Source organism: Eulemur rufifrons, chromosome 29, assembly GCF_041146395.1.
Source record: "Eulemur rufifrons isolate Redbay chromosome 29, OSU_ERuf_1, whole genome shotgun sequence".
NCBI lineage: Eukaryota > Metazoa > Chordata > Mammalia > Primates > Lemuridae > Eulemur > Eulemur rufifrons.
In genome coordinates, this window is record NC_091011.1 from 73,784,845 (window position 1) to 73,800,028 (window position 15,184).

The 15,184-nt window shown below is 33.3% G+C and overlaps 1 protein-coding gene and 1 pseudogene across 1 annotated transcript in view; one reads left to right on the plus strand and one right to left on the minus strand.

Annotated features, from left to right (window-relative positions):
• ING3 (inhibitor of growth family member 3) overlaps positions 1-13,973 on the plus strand; it is a 29,121-nt gene extending 15,148 nt beyond the window's left edge. The window contains exons 5-12 of the mRNA XM_069461828.1: positions 1,722-1,818; positions 3,642-3,713; positions 4,562-4,681; positions 4,976-5,133; positions 5,699-5,892; positions 7,411-7,603; positions 9,790-9,828; positions 11,489-13,973. Of these exons, the coding sequence (XP_069317929.1) occupies positions 1,722-1,818; positions 3,642-3,713; positions 4,562-4,681; positions 4,976-5,133; positions 5,699-5,892; positions 7,411-7,603; positions 9,790-9,828; positions 11,489-11,605 (990 nt within the window). The 3' untranslated portion in view covers positions 11,606-13,973. The remainder of the gene's footprint in view (positions 1-1,721; positions 1,819-3,641; positions 3,714-4,561; positions 4,682-4,975; positions 5,134-5,698; positions 5,893-7,410; positions 7,604-9,789; positions 9,829-11,488) is intronic.
• Positions 6,340-6,395, minus strand: LOC138377703 (U6 spliceosomal RNA; annotated as a pseudogene).
• Positions 13,974-15,184: the final 1,211 nt, after the last annotated feature.

Genomic DNA, 15,184 nt, shown 5'->3' on the forward strand with positions numbered 1-15,184 from the left:
TGGAGTGTTTTCATTGCATTAAGTGGTCTTGGAACTTAAATATTGGTAATTTTTCTGATTTCCCTTGAGATTAAATTTTGACAATGAAAGAGATACTCTTGAATAATGGAGGTCTGTGTTCACGCTTTATTATTGGAAGGGAGGTTCCATTAAAGGATGCTCAAATACCTGCAGCTTCTTTGAATAGGAGCAAGTGTTCATAATATGTGACCCTAGAGCATTTTAAATATTCTAATTATAACTTTTGCCAAGCTCTATAAAAAGTAACGTGTGTGTGAAGATGGAGGGAAAACTAGGCTTTATTTAAACTATTAAAAAATCACAAACCCACAACCCAGTGTTTTCTGTTAATATATAAAATACAAACAATAGGACAATATTACTAGTTTTCCAACTAGAATTATATTATTCTGAGTTAAAAAGAACAACAGTTGGTTCCTATTTGTAAAAGTTTCAGAGGTCAATGTTAGGCATAAATGCTAAAGCATAATTTGTTACACATAGATCAAAGTTAGATCTGGTTTCTGTAATACATTAGCTATCTGACTTTGGGCATGTTATTGTACTTAACCCTTCTGAGCCTTAGTTTCTTCACTTATAAAATAAAGACAGTAAAAACCTATCTCAAAATATCAGTGTGAGGGCTAGAAAAGATAGGACATCTAATGCACCAAGCATATTACCTGGCCTCTTCATAGGCATCTAACACATGTACATTGTCTTTTGCTACTTTTCTTTCCTTCTTCCTCATGGTAGATACATGCCATTTAATTGGAAGTCTTATTTAAGTTTTTGCCCTTGTGCTGTATCATAGCACGTTTTGATATTTGTAAGAAAGTTATTCTAATGATTACAATAATCCAGTGGGAAACTAGACTGGGAAAAAGGATGTTGTCAACAATGTGCCATGAATATTTTTCAACAATTTTGTGTTATTTTTGTTTCACTTTAAAGTAGTAAGTTTGAAAAAGTATTGAAAAAAATACTTAATATTAAGCTTAAAAATACATTAAGATATTGTTAGTTTGAGGTATCATATAATTTTCTGGAATTAGTCAAAAGATCTCTAGGTAAATAAGAAAATAAAATTTTGCCACCTTAACTAGAGCAGTAGAAATAAAATCATTATAAACAGGCCCTCTGAGGAATGGAGTTTTCTGGCTAAAAACCCCTTTTGTTTCAACCCTCTACATAAATGTTTACAAGCATAATGGTCCACTTTCCTGCCTTAGAGAAATGTATATGTAGAATATAGTAGCCTCTTTGTAGACCGAGAATCTTTCATCATTCTCAATAACAGTTATTATGGTACAGTAGCATGGATGGCCTCACAAGTAGGAGGAGATTAGGCTGAAAGTAATCACAGGGCATATGATGAAAAGTTACCAACCTCCAGCCTCTCCTCCCACCCGCTAATCCCAAATCTCAGTTTGGCTTTAATTTTCATATTCCCACTTCTTCTGACAATGGAGTATAGAACATTTCCTAACAAATTGAGAGTCTGGTTTCTTAAAATTTAGAATTTCTTAGAGGAGACTTCAGAGATTATTTAGCCTACCACCCTCATTTTATAGATTGAAAACCTCTGAGGCATAAATTAATTGACTTGCTCAAAAAAAGCAGATTCACTAAAAGAAACAAAGATTTAGGTTTCCTCATTAAACTGACACTTTAACAGTGTCCCAAATTTTGGTGGTTATCTTTGATCTTCTTTGAAACAGGTAGATCGACACTTGAGAAAGCTGGATCAGGAACTGGCTAAGTTTAAAATGGAGCTGGAAGCTGATAATGCTGGAATTACAGAAATATTAGAGAGGCGTAAGTAAAATTTACAGTTTTCCATCAATATTGGATAGTACATGTGCAAATCACTGAGGTGACACTTGTCCTGTAGAGGATTTTCAGATCCTGCCCTTCGGTGGATGGTGACGTCTGGGTCAGATAGCGTGCACCCCAGCAGTTGAAACTGGGTCATGGATACCGAGAAGGATAATATAGGATATCATCCACTCATTCTTTATGAAAATGAAATATTATTCTATTTTGAAATAGCCACACATGGCTAGTAAGATGAGTGGAACCAAGATTAACAGAAATGTAACCATCAAGAAACAAATTAACCATCTTTCATTAAATGTTTTGACATTGCCCTGCCTATTTATGCACTCTAACTTTGAAGGAGGAGGTTAGGTTTTCTTCTTAAGAACTGCTATACGATTTTTTTCCTCAACTGTTGATGCTGAGAAAGATTCTAATTGGTTCCATAACACTTTCTCATTTTCTTAAAGAAGTCTTTCCTAAACTTTCCCTTATCAGCAAGAAGCTATTTTAATATTTCTTTGCAAGGCTCAACTTGATCTCCTGCTATAACTTACCCCATCACTTCTTTGATCTCCTGCTATAACTTACCCCTGTCACTCAGGAGACTTCCCAAAAATGGAAACATGAGCTTTCTTTAACTAATTTAGCATCTCTTCCAACCTATAAATAGGTAGTGTACATAAAAGCAGATAGTGTGCTACTAGGCCCAGAGTAGGCATTCACTAAATGTTAATTGAACCAACTTAGTATTATGGTTAATTTCTACTAGAATTTAATTAAAGCTTTCAAACATAATTTTTCTTTGGTGCATTTCAACAGCAAGATTATGTACCTGTTTCTACACACAGATGAAAGGTTTCCTCACAGTGCTAGTCTATGTATCTGTTTATAAACTCACTGGAAGTCAGCTAGAGAAGCCATCACAAATCTTAGTATCCATAGTTGTATTTGTGTATTCAAAAGTATATCCATCACTTTAGATGATCATCTGATTTATTTGTGATAGTTTTTTCTAGAGGAACTCAATCTGAGGATAATAAATATTTTGGGACAAAATAAAATAATCTGTAGCTGCTTTTGGTTTTTTTTTTTTTTTTTTTAAATGCTGATGATAGCTGTGAGTAATGATAATTCATGCCTATTCAGTACTGCAGGAAGGTTAATAAAGCATCCTCTCTAAGGACACAGACATATGAAACTAAATTGGATTAAGTTGCAAAAGCTACTCTACCCTGTGCCCTGCCACAATTTCATCTCAAGGGATCAAAAATAAACCCAGAAAATTTCTCTAAAGGTATTTTAAAGCTTAGGGACTCTATTTCTTTCTTTTTGCAAGCAAAATCCCTAACTTCTTTTAGGAAGTTTTTACTATCATATGTCATTTTAATGGTCAAAGAATTTTCTTTCACGTAGGAATGTCCCCATTGCCTAGAACTTTATAAGCTCCCATTAAAAAGTCTTCAACTCAGTAAATCTAGGTTGAATCTTATTAGTAATGAGGTTATAATGTCCATTCATTCATTTATGTGGCACCCACTGTAGCGGATTCCCTAATTAGACATTAGCGTGCCTTGAGCCGTTTTGTACTTAAGGTGAATATTGAGAAATGGATTACTTACTGTTTAGAGAGAGGATAGCTCAGGGTGGAAGGGGCAGTGTTGACCCTCTAACATGTCTGGCTAAAATTATACAGGCATATGCATCAGAGCTTGCCAGTCCTCTGCTGGGTAAGAGAATTCATTGCCTGTAGTTCATTGACGTGTAAAGATCTATGGTGACATTTAATGGTGGTGTATCTCTGTGCCTCTCTTTTTTTTTAGGATCTTTGGAATTAGATACTCCTTCACAGCCAGTAAACAATCACCATGCTCATTCACATACTCCAGTGGAAAGTAAGTTTGGTTTTAGTACAGCTAAATTTTGAATACATTAGAAACTCATTATATCACCCATGTATTCTCTTTTATTAACTCTACATAACCAATTGAGAAATAAATAGGCTTCCCTTCCTTCTTTTTTTTTTTTGTGAGATATAATTTTTTGTTGCAATTATTGGCAGTAATTGGGAAAATTCGTTTTTCTTCTGGGAAAAACATACTTAATTTGAGAACAGATAGTCTGTTTTCTGTGAAATTCATAGAGGGAGAATATATAGTACTAATAAATAGCACCATACACTCCCTACTCGCAGATACCTGAGTCTCTCTAATGGGTGTTATAACTGAGCCAAACAATAAAATATTTTGTGGTAGGCCCTTTGTCTTTTTCACCCTTGCTTCTCCAATGCTTAGCCTTATGTTTGGCATATAATAAAGTCTCAAATGGTTGGTAAGTTAGTGAGTAAATCAATTATTAGATGTCTGGCTAGCTAGGTCACTGACTATCAGTGCATTTTTTGACAAATCAGTTTGATAGGAAAGGAGGGTTGACCGAAAACTATGATAATGATAGATAGTGTTTTGAAAACAAAATTCCTCTCATGTTGTATGTGAAACCATGGTGCATCATGAGTTATCTTTAGTATTTTACTAGTGAAGTGTTTTAAATGTCTGAGAAGTTTATTCTTAATATACATGTGACACAGAGATTTCTGCTTGTCCTGTCTTCTGAGAAAACATGTTCTGTATTTTATGAGGAACCCAGACATAACTATACCAGTTTATAACTGGATGGAAGTAGTTCATACTTGTTCATAGTTCTCTAAAGTTCAAAAACACATGAATTCTTTATTTATATTTAGAAAGGAAATATAATCCAACTTCTCACCATACGACAACAGATCATATTCCTGAAAAGAAGTTTAAATCTGAAGCTCTGCTGTCTACCCTTACATCAGATGCCTCTAAGGAAAATACACTAGGTAAGTTTATTTTCTTAAATGTGATTGTTTGCTTTGTTTGTTTTGTTTGTGTTAGAATAAGGGGAAGTGAACGCATTCAGGATTAAGGCGTCATACAGTTTCTTTACATGGTTCAAGTCTACATGTGGAGAAAGAAGAAAAAGGAAAACTGTGATACATTATTCAGTTGACTTAATCTATAGTGACATGAAAAATGTAAATTTAATGACTATCTATGCTGGGAAAAATCTATTTTAAACTCACCAACATTGTATTCTCTGCAACCATTTTTATTTCTTCTTTATATCTACACAGGTTGTCGAAATAATAATTCCACAGCCTCTTCTAACAATGCTTACAATGTGAATTCCTCCCAACCCCTGGCGTCCTACAACATTGGCTCGTTATCTTCAGGAACTGGCGCGGGGGCAATTACCATGGCAGCAGCTCAAGCAGTTCAGGCCACAGCTCAGGTAACTAGTAAAAGGTGTAGAGATAAAATCTTGTATTTTGTCTGAATCATTGAAGCCATAATAGAAACACCTGGATGTGAACAAATAGAGCTTTCTAACATTGTATAGTTTCATTTTTAGATCACAGTTTTATGCTATCTAAACATTTTATTTAATAAAATAATATGTAGGAATTACCTGATAATGAAAAGTAAAAAATAGATTTATCATGCAAGTAATATGCAGACCCTTCTCATAAGAATTGCTCATGTTGCCCATGTTCTTCACAATTCTTTGTTCTTTCTAACAGTTACAGGACTTTCTCTATAGCCTTGGGACTTAGGTCACCTCAAATTTGGTAACGTTAGTGAAGTTAGTCTATATTCCAAATGAAGTTACCCATCCTGCAGTTATACTTCCTAACTGTCTAAAAACTGATTTTAAATCTTTACATAAGATAGCTTGAATTCCAGCAATGAAAATAATAGTTTAAACCAAATAAATTAATATTGGGTAAACCAAAATAATAGTGTAACTTGTAAACATATTTACATATATTAATGCCATCAATGAATGTCTATTTAAGATGAAAGAGGGACGAAGAACATCAAGTTTAAAAGCCAGTTATGAAGCATTTAAGAATAATGACTTTCAGCTGGGAAAAGAATTTTCCATGCCCAGGGAAACAGCTGGCTATTCATCCTCTTCAGCACTTATGACAACATTAACACAGAATGCAAGTTCATCAGCAGCCGACTCACGGAGTGGTCGAAAGAGCAAGTAAGTTTTCTAGGTAGAGTAGCCCCATACCTTTACTGAGCCGTCAGTCATTCTACTTGGCATTGCAACAAGACCTCCATTTGTTAAACAAAGTGCATAATGGATCAAGATGAACTTCGAAGAGGTGGGAAGACATAAAGTTTTCCTTTACACTGCCATACTTTGAAACAGTAAAGTCTTTAAAAAGTGTTAGAGTTGTTTTTAATTTTTCTGAAATCTTAAACTGGGTTTGTTAATACATGACTTCTGTTCACTTTCCTTTGTTCATTAGGATAAACCATTTTATGGCAGTGCTTTGCATTTATTGCCTCTTATTTTGTTATATGTTTCAAGGTGAATTAATGCATAAAATGCAAATTATATCCTAGGGATTTTTTTAAACAACATTCTTCATTTTGAGCAATAGCAAGTGTCTTCTTTTTATATTAAATTTTTTTTTTAATATTTTGCTAATCTTCTCTGTATCATTCCAATTTTAGTATATGTGCTGCCGAAGTGAGCACCAAAGTGTCTTAATTCTGTGGTTTTAGGTACCAAAAATTGATGGTATGAAGATATCCCTAGATTTTATATATGAGACACTTGGTATGATTATGTGAGCTTTAAATATGAAAATGTAACAGCATTTGACACTGTTTATCCCAGGTAACTGAATGTGCTGGGTGTTTATACATAATGAAAGTTCAAATGCAAGGGCAAAAGAATTAGTTATATATGTGTGTTTATTTTTAAATGTATTTTCTGTGAATAGATTTCTAAAAGAATGATTACTGTGGAATAACTACAGAAGTGTCAAACATAGTAACTGCTTATGATAAATTTCTGTATTTTAAAAATTTAATTAGCACATAGCTAGAGGTAAGTTACTTGTAAATTTTAACAGTCTTGGTTCTCTGTCCTACACATAATAGTATTCACATGTCAGTTGGATCATAATCATTTTCATCAAATGCTTTTATATATTTGTATTGCAGATTTTTTGTTTGTTTTGTTTTCTTTTTTAGAGACAGGATCTCGCTATTTTGCTCAGGCTGGTCTTGAACTCCTGGCCTCAAGCAGTCCTCCTGCCTTGGCCTCCTAGCCTGCTAGGATTACAGGCGTGAGCCACTGTGCCTGGCCTGCGTTTTAGATTTTGATGAAAAGTATTCAGTTTACTTAAAAATGCAAGTAATGTCTGTAAGATAGCCATAAGTAATAGCAGTTCTTAAAAGTACTACCTATAGTCTAAGTCAATGGTAAGTGAAAACTTTGATTAAAAAATTATTTTAAAAACTTTGAAATATTTTTAAAAGAATTTTTTTTTAATATTTTTATTCTCCAGAAAACAAAAAAATCCCCAAATAAACTGCTGTAAAAAATGTTGCTCTTTGGTGCTCCAAACAAGTGGTTTTACATCAGATTACTTTAACTTAGTGTTATACATTTTATGTCATTTCATTTCATACCACTTATTTAAGAGTCATTTTCAGGTAACTTCTTCTGAATGGTAAACAAATAAAACTGATGTTATTTTTTCAGAAATAATAATAAGTCTTCAAGCCAGCAGTCATCATCTTCCTCCTCCTCTTCTTCCTTATCATCCTGTTCTTCATCATCAACTGTTGTACAAGAAATATCTCAACAAACAACAGTAGTGCCAGAATCTGATTCAAACAGTCAGGTTGATTGGACTTACGACCCAAATGAGCCTCGATATTGCATTTGTAATCAGGTAAAAGTCTGTTATATATCTGTAAAAGCATAATCTGAGTAAACTTGAAAAAAGAGAACTATTTCATTTTTAAGAACTTTTTTACTCAGTTAAAATATGCTTGCTTTATTTATATTTTTTTTAATAGGTAAGATTATGGGTAAAGTTACCTGTAATCTCAGCCCTCAGATAATACACCTGTAAGTAAAGACGTTGATGTATTGCTACTATGTACTCCACATACATATTGGGTGCCTTAATAAAATACCACAGACTGGGTGGCTTAAACAACAGAAATGTATTTTCTCTCAGTTCTAGAGGCTGGGAAGTCCAAGACCAAGGTGCCCACCGATTTGGTTCCTGGTGAGGGCTAGCTTTCAGACTGCTGCTTTTGGATGGCAGAGAGAGAACATATGTGTTGTATTATCTCTTCTTAGAAGGGCACCAGCCCCATCGGATTAGGGGCCTGCCTACCCTATGACCTCATGTAACCTGTACCATCTCATAGGCCCTATCTCCAAATACAATCACATTGGGGTTCATGGCTTCAACATATGAATTGGGGGGGACACAAGCATTCATTCCATAACACATATGTATGCAGACAGACATACACATACACCTGCGTGTATAAGTTTGACAGTAGGAACCATGGTATATATTTTTTGTCACTGGATTTTTTTTTTGCTAAATCAGGTATACCAAACATGATTTTTCTTAAGGTTATGTTTTTAATCTTATAGTTGTCTCTTGTACTGCATAGTGTAATTTGTTTAACCACTATCTAGCTATAAATTATTTTAGTAGTTTTAATTGTTTTGAAATCACGAATGATATTATGATAGGTATTTTTTAATGTGATCCATTTTATACATCTAATTTCTAGGGTGATCTTTTAGAAATAAAGTTAGGTTATAAATATTTGAGACAGACTACCAAAATATCTTCTAGAAATTTATTACCCAAAATTGATGACCATGCCTGTTTTCTAAACCCTGTCAGCACTGGATATTATTTTCTCTTAAAAACCATGTACCAATTTGATAGTTTTATATCACATGATTGTTTTAATTTATATTAGTATTAAGATTGGACCTTTTTTGAACATTTTTATTTCTTGGCTGATTTTTCTATTTTTTTTTAATGTACCTTATAAATGTACTTGGTTTATTTTTTTAATAATTCTAAAATTTAAATTTTGTGTAGTTATGACTGATAGTCTTTTTCTTTATGAAGTCACCCATGGACCTTCCTGTTTTGCCTTTCTCTCCTGATAAATTTATCTTGTATTTCTTTCTAGTTTTTATACGGTTTTGTCTACTTCTTGATATGCTTCAGTTTCTTCACATTTAAATCTTAATCTAGCCGCAATTTATTATATTTTAGGGTGTGAGTTGCCAATCAGATTTTTAAAATTTAAGTTTATTAGCTGTTCTACTATCACCTGACAAACATTTTTTAATATATGTGATTAAGAAAAGCATTTCCCATAAATATTCTGGCAATAAAAGTAGTTTACCTACAAAAGAATAAAATCACATTGTCCGTACATTTTTCTTCTGTAACACTGGAAGGTGATGGAATATGTCTGTAGAGATTTGAGGGAAAAATTGAGAACCCTCCAAAACTTGATACCCATAGAAGTTATTTATGTGCATAGGACCATGTAAAGATATTTACACTAATGCAGAAAATCAGAAAGTGTGATGATAACCCTGTCTGAAAATTATTCAGTCCTCTGAGAACTTAAATGAATTCAAGAATTAGGAGGTATGCTCTAAAGTGTTGGTGATAACAGCAAAAGAAAAATGAGAAAGGACATACAATAGATGAGTTTAGAAGTTTCAAGGAAATGGATGATTAACTGCAAAAATTTGTGTGACCCAATGTGACCCAAGAAGAAGTAAAAAACTTCAGTTGGTAAATAACCAAGAAAGAAACTTTATAGTAAGAACCACCTACAAAGGTGAGTCCCATGTCCAGGTGGTTTATGTAGCAAGTTCTTTCAGACTTTCAAAGAGCAGATAATTTCTGTGCATCTCCTCCTGCCGCTGCTCCAAGAAAAAAAGTCTTTTAGGAAAAAAAACTGTACCTTGATTCTCATTGTAATTATATTTCCCTCTATTTTCTAATAGTATCATAAACAATTTGGATTTTGATGTTTGTTACATAGTCATAATAAAAATGTTTAATTTTCTTTTAACTAGGTATCTTATGGTGAGATGGTGGGATGTGATAACCAAGATGTAAGTATTAAATTTTTCTATTTAGCAATGAAAAAAATGACAGATTATGATTACTTGAATATTTATCTTGTTTATTGTATGTCTCAGTCTAAGAAAACAAGTTTGCAGTTATGTTAATTATGACAATAGTAGAATATTCCTCTCCAAAGTAGGACAATATCCTATAATGTGTTTCTTAATTTTTAAAGCTAATTTTATGGCTTTATGTGCAGATTATATTTTTCAAAAGTGTTATGTTGTATGAAATTAGGAACATCCTCCTTCCCCATTGCTAAAGAATATTGTGTTTACTAGAATCTGGTTCAGTTATCACATGGAATAAATGGAATTATAAAACAATTCATTCTTTTAATAAGCATGATGCTAAGGTAAAGGGGGAATAATTGAGGATCTAATGTGAGATTATTTTCCTCCCTAGTTTAGTATTTCCTACTGTCTGCTAATAACAGCCACCTCTGATACAAAAAATAAAAGACATTTGAAAGGAAGGCATTTTTTTTTTTTTAGGAAGCTTAATTTTGGTTTTATTTTTTATTAAATGCTAAGAATATTTTTGTTTAGTTATTTTGACTCCCTCCTTAGTCTTATACAGCTCAGCCCCCTTTTGTCCCTCTTTTACTCCAGCGGGGTAACAGAACTCTGAATTTTGAAAAAGTACTAAGCAGCAATGTCAGAATCCTAAGATTAGGAAGAGTTTTAATTTTGTAAAACAATCCAAAGATGGAGGTTGGTTGCCTTGGTACATTGAAATTTGTACTTTTCCCCAACTTGATAGGGTTACAACAACATGTTCACATACATTGGGAGAGACCTTCCTTCTACTTCCCTGTCTAGAATCATCTTGGGGCTGTTTGTGATTAATGCAAAATAATATTGCCCAATCATTTCAAGAACACCACTATGAACTGTCTTCTGAGGCAGTTACTGCAAAATGGTGAATGAGATTTCTGTGAATACCAGCACCATACTCTGATTCCTCTCATTTCCACTCATGCTTTTCTGAGCACTAAGACTTTCTGTGGAAGTGTAGAACTGCTTAATATGTTTTACAGAAGAAGGCCTGTTCTCTGCATCTCTAGGAATAGATACACCCAGGTAGGAAACCTAGGACACTCCTTTATGTGTTTAATTACAGCTATCTTATTCCACTTTATGAGGGAGTAAATAAGGCTGAATATTAAATAAAGTGTTTAAAATACATTTACCTTCTACATAAAAGACTCATCTCACTTCCATTTGTCCAATTTTGGTTCATTATTTAGTATTACAGGAATAAATTACAGAGGGCTGAGGGTTCTCAAAGATGCATGATATTTTTGTGCCTCCATTTTCTTATCCATGAAGCTTACCATTTAGACTAAACGATCTCTAAATTGTCTACTATATCTGAAGATTCTGATTTCACAAATATTATTATTAAATTAGATAGAATATTTATTTATTCTTTTGGGCCTATTTTAATATACTCTCTGCAGTACTAAAAGCTTTTACTTTGTACTTTTTAAAAATTTTTTTATTTTAAATTATCATGGGTACATAATAGTTGTACATCTTTATAGGGTACAGTGATGTTTTGATACAGGCTACAATGTGAATTAATTAAATCCGGGTAATTGGGGTATTCATCACCTCAGGCATTCTTTGCACTTTTGCTTTCTAGTGCCCTATAGAATGGTTCCATTATGGCTGTGTTGGATTGACAGAAGCACCAAAAGGCAAATGGTACTGTCCACAGTGCACTGCTGCCATGAAGAGAAGAGGCAGCAGACACAAATAAAGGTGGCCCTTTCGTTTGAGAAAGAAAAATACTTAAGCTAAACATTTTATATAGGACTTTAGAAAGAAGAAAAGAGAAAGAAGAAACAACGCATTTCCAGGCAACCACTTAAAGGATTTACACAGACAATCCTGTAAGATCTTGAACTTGAATTTTATGGGTTGTATTTTAATAATGTAAGTAAATTATTTATGCACTCCTGGTGTGCTATGAATATTATTCCAGTTAGCCTTGGATTATTTCAGCGGCCAACATATGCAGACATTTGTACTCCTCAACCATTTTCTTGAAGTAATGGGCATTCTATAATTTAGACTTCAAAGAATTCCAACGATGAAGATTTTAAGGAAAGTATTTTATATTCAACAGGTATATTCTGCTGCATGTACTGTACTCCAGAGCTGTTATGTAATACTGTATATAAATGGTTGCAAAAAAAAGTCAGTGCTTCTAAAAAGAATTTAAGATAATGGTTTTTAAAATGCCTTTATAATAAGCTTTGTTTCTTTGTGAAACTAATTCAGCAGGCTGAAGGAAATGGTTCATGTGATAAAGTGGGCTGGTGTCCTCTAGAGTACCTGGGTACATAAACAGAAACTCCTGTAGGTAAAAACTAATTTGTGCCATTAGTCTTTATATGTTTCTGCATCCAGATAGAGTGCAGTTCATGAGGGTGGGGGTGGGAGGGCTGATGGGAAAGGGTGTTAAAGTGATACATTTTTATACCAAATGTGTTTATTTTTTTGTGCAAGTAATCCTTAAAATTGGAATTGTATTAGGTGTTAAAATAAAGTTTTTAAAAAATTACTTGTATTTATACTTTACATACTTAATAATGAAAATTTCTTAATTCCAATTAACTTCTAATTTTCATAACCTGAAAAGGACAGAGGCCCAGGACAGAATGCTGTGTAATCTGTGATTTCTTTAATAATGTTTGGAATTTGTGATATGAAAATAAGAGAAAGGCATTTTTAATGTAAATTTAAAATCCCAATGTATTTTCCTAGAACATGTTTCTGGCTTTTCCTTCAGTCTAAGGTACCTGAAAGAAGTCTAATTACAGGAGATAAAATGAAAATAATGGTTATAGATGTTTTGACTGGAGGCAGTGTGGCCAACTTGAGTAAAGAGACCCCCCCCCCCATTTGACCTCAAAATTTTTGATTCTATCACATGCTGGTATGACAATTCAAATTTTGTGTCACTTTGGGCCTTATTTAACCAGGGTGATGCTGGCTACAGGATGTCTTTAAAGCACTCCTAAGGTTTTATTCCATAGGCGCTATTTAAATTATAAATTTTCCATATAAAAATACTTTTTATTTAAAGTATAATATCAAGTCTGGTCAATAGAAAAACCCTTAAAACTTAATACATCATATTTCTTTTATATTGAGGTTTATTGAGTTCATCAGATTTCTGCTTTAATTAAAACCACTTATGAGCCTCTTTAGAACTTACCCAGAAAACAGTGTAAAATCTATGCAATGCTACCCAAAGGGTATGGAGTAGATAGGGGATTTCAAAGATCTCTTCCAGCTTTGAGATTCCATGATTCTGAGCTGCTGCAGTCTGAGTTTATAACTGTGACAGCTGCCTAAAACACATTAGGGTCATTTGTGGGCACTCATGATTTCATAGTATCATGACTTCATGATACTCAATATTTTCATGGAGATTTCACAAACATTTTAAGAAGTAATATATAGTATAGTATTCAATTAGCTATTAGTATGTTACCTGGAGATGCTCAAATATATCATTTACATCCTCTAATTATATACTATGACTTCTCCAAGCTCATTCATTTTATAAGAATTGGTCAAAGGAAAAAGCCTTACATATAGCCTTATTTTAAGAGAAAGTTCCTTGTCTGAGTCAGGAACATCCCTATTTTCCAGCTGCTACAGCTTCTTTCATTGTGTGAATTCCACTTCCTACCAAATAACTCAGAAATCATTTTGACAAATTTTAAATTCAAACACTGAATATTTTATGAAGCATGTATAAAGAAGTAAACCAAAATTTTGTGCAAGTATTTAGAAATAGGTAGAACCTGTTGTATCTGAGATACATATAATGGCCCAAATATGGAACTACCTCATCAAAAAAAAGTGTGGCCAACTATTAATATCCTTTGTGACATTTACACCAAGGGGTATAGTAAGTATTTTTGGTATTATATAATACACATTTACAATCTCTGTTGTACAAAACTCATGTAACAGTTGGTGGCACAAAAAATCCAAATGTGGGTTCACAGTTTATAGGTGGTGAAAATTGAGGCCTTACTGCTGTGGAGTGTATATTAAAATGTTCATGGTGACACACTTGAAGCAATAAATGGCTTAATTAAATGCCAAAATGAAGCTGAGTGTTTGATAAGCATACAATCATTCTTTTCAAGGGCAGTTCATATGTTTTTGCTTTTTTCTCCTTCAAAGCAAATTCCAAATATGTTAGGTTTTTGACCATCTTAGGTTTGTGCAATGTTAGTGCCCTTTGTCCTTAGACCTTAGAAATGATCTTCTTGATCCAATTAATTATTTTGAGTAAGTGTCTAACTAACTTGAGTTATAAGGGGCAAGATACGCTTTGAATGTGTAGATATTATAATGTTTTCCCTCAATTCTCACTTTTAAAAAAAGAAATCGGTAGATGGGGCTTAAGAGAAAAAAATACCCTCAAAAATAGTTTCGTAACTTTACAAATATTAAGCACCTAGATGCTGAAAATACAAATGAAAGTATTGTGTGTGTATATAGATGTGGGAGGTGGGTGGGGCAGACATGTTAACAAATTATGATACTTGTGATATTTTGATAAATGTTCTAATGGATGTACAACTCCTGTGGGAACACTGCAGGGAGACTGATTACTGCACCAGTGGAGAAGACTTAACAAGGGAGGTATCATTTGAACTGAGTCCTAAAGACAGAGGAAGTAGGGAAGGTGTTCAAGACAGAAGAGGCTGTTCAAAGCCACATGGTTCTAGGGACTTAATGCAGTCTGCAGTGAGTGGACATGAGGTAGGTAGATGTAGAGTTGGGGAAAGAAGCCAAAAGATGAGCAAGAGTCTATTCATGAAGAGCAGGAATTGTTTGATAGTGGGAATTGGGTTAACATTTACATATTGTTGGTTAACATTTACATATTGTTGGTATTTTAACACTTTAAGAAATAGCACTTTTCTTGTTATGATTATAAAGTAGGAATGACTTAAAATTAGTCTGTACCTTGGAAATTGCTTAATGTTAAATTTAAGGTGGATCTTTTCCCTCAGTTTTTGAAATGACCAATTAGAATTGCTAGTCAAGATTTTTAGATTTCCTTATTTAGATGATAAAATCTAAATTACTGAAATAGTTTATAATTTCTGATTCAGGATCTTAATATTCATGATTTGACTGCTACAGAAAAATAAGTTAAAGTTTAAAGTAATTTAAAAATGAACTCATTTCAGATTTTTGTTTGTTTTTAATTGAAATTTGATATAAGGAAGAAATATACCTCCTTCTGGCTGTTTCCGTTTTCAAGTAGTATTTTAACTAATACATTGGTAGGGGCCTAGACATT